The sequence below is a fragment of the Nicotiana attenuata genome, unplaced genomic scaffold (genome assembly GCF_001879085.1).
Source record: "Nicotiana attenuata strain UT unplaced genomic scaffold, NIATTr2, whole genome shotgun sequence".
In the NCBI taxonomy this organism is placed as follows: domain Eukaryota; kingdom Viridiplantae; phylum Streptophyta; class Magnoliopsida; order Solanales; family Solanaceae; genus Nicotiana; species Nicotiana attenuata.
Genome location: NW_017678571.1, coordinates 7094 through 11443, shown reverse-complemented (window position 1 = coordinate 11443; position 4350 = coordinate 7094). Strand labels below are relative to the sequence as shown.

Below are 4350 nucleotides of genomic sequence, written 5' to 3'. Positions count from 1 at the left end.
GGCAGGTCAATGTGGATGCGTGTTCTAGCTTGAGTCGGCTTGGTTGGCCCAGAATTGTATTGTTGAGGGATAGGTCGATTCGATCGTTAGTGAGCTTGTTAGTGATCTGGGGAGATCTATGAGTTGCTTTTCGGTGTTATGAGACGTTATGATTTGTTGGTTATGGGCACATATGGTGCGGTCCTATTGGGGTTTCATAGTGAAAGTCGAGCGGGAAGAGTAATTGGGTGTTGCTCGGTAAATGGAGTATTGATTATGACTTATCGGGTTGCATGGCGTATGTTATTTGTTTCATCGTGGGTGTAGTGAATTGCTTTGGTTTCAGACATCAAATTGTGCGTGGTTGTCGATTTTGAGCATAGTGACTTGAGGTGTTTCATGTGTGACAGTGTTTGGGATAGGAGCGCGCATTGTAGCGAGGCCATGTGGAGATATAACCTTTCGGGGTAGATTCAGGTGTTCTATTTCTATGATGTGAGACGGGGTCTCAGCCTTGTGTTGTGATGGTACTGATGAGCTTGAGGTACAACTCTTTCGTTTGAGTCATTTTTCATGATTTGAGTCATTTTTCATGATTTGAGTATGTTCAGACTGTTTCTTATTGGTGCGCATATTATGCAAGTTGTGGCTTAGACCTGTATTGAGGTGTCATATCACCAGAGTGGTGTGTTGTATTCGAGGTGATCGTTGGGGTCACTAATGAATACGAACGGATTTGATTTCAGCTTGTTGGAATGATAATATCGAGGTTCGGCTCGGAATCTGTTGTGGTATTAGTCAAAGGGGAAGTGGCTTCATGAATGGTTGATCTAAGAAATTGTTACGGTTCATTGCGTGTTTAATTTATCGTTGGCAGAATATGAAAGTGTTGGAATAAGACCTTAGTGGATAAGAGGTTTTCTACCAGTATTCGGGTGTTGTGGGCAACTGCTGTGAGTAGAAGTTATCGTTTCGAGTGTTTGGGTTATGTAGAATATCATATGATTACACCTGAGGTTGCAGGTATGGGTTATTACAGATGGTTCAGGCTCATTCTGAGTATAGATGTGAGGTTCTGATCTTGTGTATGATTTCGGAAAGTGCAATGCGGTTCTATGGTTTATGGACTAGATGGATTGTGAAATTTCAGCTACGTTGTGTTATCGGACCTATGCGAGATAGGGTGACGTGGGATCACCCCCGGGTATATGCTTGGTAAGGTCATTCAGCTATTGGTTGGCTTCTAGGACAACTCTGGGTACGCTCGAGGACGAGCGTTTGTTTAAGTTGGGGAGGATGTGACGACCCGACCCGGCGTCTCAGGAGTTACCGCCCCGTTTCCCCCATTTTATGCTTCTTCATGTTTCATTATCAGTATTTGGTGTGTTAGAGTTGATTTGGATTGGTTTTGGTAGAAAATGAGACACTTAGTCTCTTTAAGGAAGGTTTGGATTGGAAAAAGTCAACCGGATGTTGACTTACGAGTCAGAAGGCTCGGATGTGATTTCCGGCAATTCGGTTAGCTTCGGGGGATGATTCGTGACTTAGGAGTGCGATCGGAAGTGATTTTGGAGGTCCGGTGTAGAATTAGGCTTGAATTGGCGAAGTTAATATTTTGGCAATTTTTGGTTGATAGGTGAGATTTTGATCCGAGGGTCGGAATGGAATTCCGAGAGTTGCTTTAGCTTCGTTAGGTGATTTTGGATATGTGTGCAAAATTTCAGGTCATTCGGAGGTGTTTTGGTCGGTTTTTTGATCGAATGCGTGTTTCAGAAGTTTTTGAAGAACTTAGGCTTGAATTCGTTGTAATTTGATAGTTTTGGTGTTGTTTTTGGTGTTTTGATGACTGGAGCGAGTTTGAATGATGTTTTAGGACGGGTTGACACTTTTGGTTGAGGTCTCGGGGGCCTCGGGGTGATTTCGGATGGTCATCGGGATGGATTTTGGAATTTTGAATAGCTGATGGGCTGATATCTGGTATTTCCGCATCTGCGGAAAAAAGGCCGCAGAGGCGGCTCCGCAGATGCGGTGAGGGCATCGCAGGTGCGAAAGTCTGATCATGGGAGGACTTCCGCAGAAGCGGATAGTTGTCTGCATATGCGGCGTTCGCATAAGCGGTTATGGACCGCAGAAGCGGACCTGGAGGCAGCTGTGTAATTCCGCAGAAGCGGTAAAAGAACCGCAGAAGCGGTGATCGCAGAAGCGATAGATGTATCGCAGAAGCGGAAATGAGGCCTGGGCAGAAGGGTTTAAAATAACATTTCATCCGCGAACCCAAACCCATTTCCCACCATTTTTGAGCATTTTCGGAGCTACTTGGGAGCATTTAAAGAGGGATTCAAAGGAGATTGACTGGAGGTAAGTTTTATGAGTTATAAACACGATTATATTGTGGAATTATCCTTTAAATTCTTGAGAATTTGGCTAAATTGGAAGAAACTAGGGCATGGGATTTTAAGACATTAAATTGGGATTTGAGGGGCCATTTGTGGCCCGAATTGAGAGTTGTTGGCATGTATAGACTCGTGGCGAGATAAGGAATCCGATGATGTTAATTTTTTTGATTTTTCGAGAAGTGGACCCGGGGCTCGGGTTTTGCAAATTTCGAGATTCTTGCTATTTTTTGATTATTTTCGATTGGGTAATGTCCCATTGGCATATTGTGATGTATTCGCTCTGATTTTGGATAGATTCGACGCGCGTGGAGGCCGATTTGAGGAGCAAAGGCGTCACGAGCTAGAGATTTCGCTGGTTCGAGGTGAGTAATGATTGTAAATGATAGTGTGAGGGTTTGAAACCCCGAATTTGCACATCATAGTGCTGTATTGAGGTGACTTGCACGCCGGATAGCGAGCGTGGGGTAGAGCACCGTTGGGGATTGTGACTCGGTCCGTCCCGATTGATGAAATTACTGCGTATTTGACTGAAACTACTTGTTATCATCATAATTTGGGCTGATTGCCATATTTGGGCTTCGTGCCAATTATTTGAATCCTTCAGGGATTGATATCACTGTTTTCGCATTATTATTGCATATTATTTGATCTCGGTCCAAGGTTTTAAATACTGTTTTCGCAAACTCAGCCATCTTTCTAAGATTTGAAAACTTAAACAATATTTTATTGACGTTTTGATCTGAGAACTATTATTTTAATATTGCCCAAGAGGCTTATGTGCATTTCTGGACTGAGCATGGATCGGGCTGCGTGCCGCAGCAGTGTTATATTGATATTGAGGCCGAGAGCCTGGATGATTATATTGATATTGAGGCCGAGAGCCTGGTTGATGCCACGAGATGGCTTGATATTGCACTTGGGCCGTAGGAGCCCCTCCGGAGTCTGTACACACCCCCAGTGAGCGCCGTCAACGATAAATAAATGGATGGTTCGGGCTGCACGCCGCAGTGGGTACCAGACTGTACCGTCATATGCATTGCATTGCACTCATGCATTTGTTCTTATTTGTATTATCTGTCATAATATTTCTGTACTCTTATTTCATTGGCTTTTATGCTACTCCTTGCAATAATTACCTGATATCCTGGCGTTATCTGTTAACAGTGTTGTGCCCGAGGGGCTGACTTTTGTGCTTGCTTGCACTACTTCTTTCGCATTCATTTGCTTAACTGTTGGAAAAAGACATTTCAAAAGAGGTTTTAAACTGAGCCAAGATATTTCTAAAGATTTCACAGATTCACTATTTTCTCAGGGGTTTACACTGCTCCTATATAGCATGATGGCTTGCTTTACGTGATTTCTTACTGCTCAGTTGTTATTTACCCTTATTACTCACTGAGTTGGAGTACTCACTTTACTCCCTGCACCTCGTGTGCAGATGCAGGTATTTGATCACCGGTAGCGGGGTTTGAGCTGATTAGAGATTTTGTTATCGTAGCTGAGTCAGGTGACCGCCAGCGTTCGCGGCACCGGATTGCTTCCTTTTGATTCTAAATTCTATTCTATATATTACAGGCCTTGTAGTTGTATTAAAATCCTTCTAGATGCTCGTGACTTGTGACAGTCCGATTTGGGCTGTGTTGGGTTGTAATTTTGTTAATTAATATCATTAAATTATGTTTGAACTGTTTAACTGCTTAAAAGTGGTGTTCTAAAATGGTCCGGCTGGCCTTGTCTTCACGAGAGGCGCCATCACGACCGGAGCGGGGTTTGGTCGTGACAAGTTGGTATCAGAGCCTAGGTTACTAGGTCTCACGAGTCATGAGCAGGTTTAGTAGAGTCTCGCGGATCGGTACGGAGACGTCTGTATCTATCCTCGAGAGGCTGTAGAACCTTTAGGAAAACTTCACATTCTTGAATTCTTATCGTGCGTCCTTGATTCAGCTTGAAAAGTACCTCCTGAAATTCCTCCCAC

General features: G+C 43.7%; 1 protein-coding gene across 1 annotated transcript in view; it reads right to left on the bottom strand.

The window, feature by feature from the left end:
- Positions 1–3596, bottom strand: part of LOC109221641 (aquaporin-1-like) — an 11294-nt gene extending 7698 nt beyond the window's left edge. The window contains exon 1 of the mRNA XM_019386110.1: positions 3512–3596. Coding sequence (XP_019241655.1) covers positions 3512–3596 — 85 coding nt within the window. The remainder of the gene's footprint in view (positions 1–3511) is intronic.
- Positions 3597–4350: the final 754 nt, after the last annotated feature.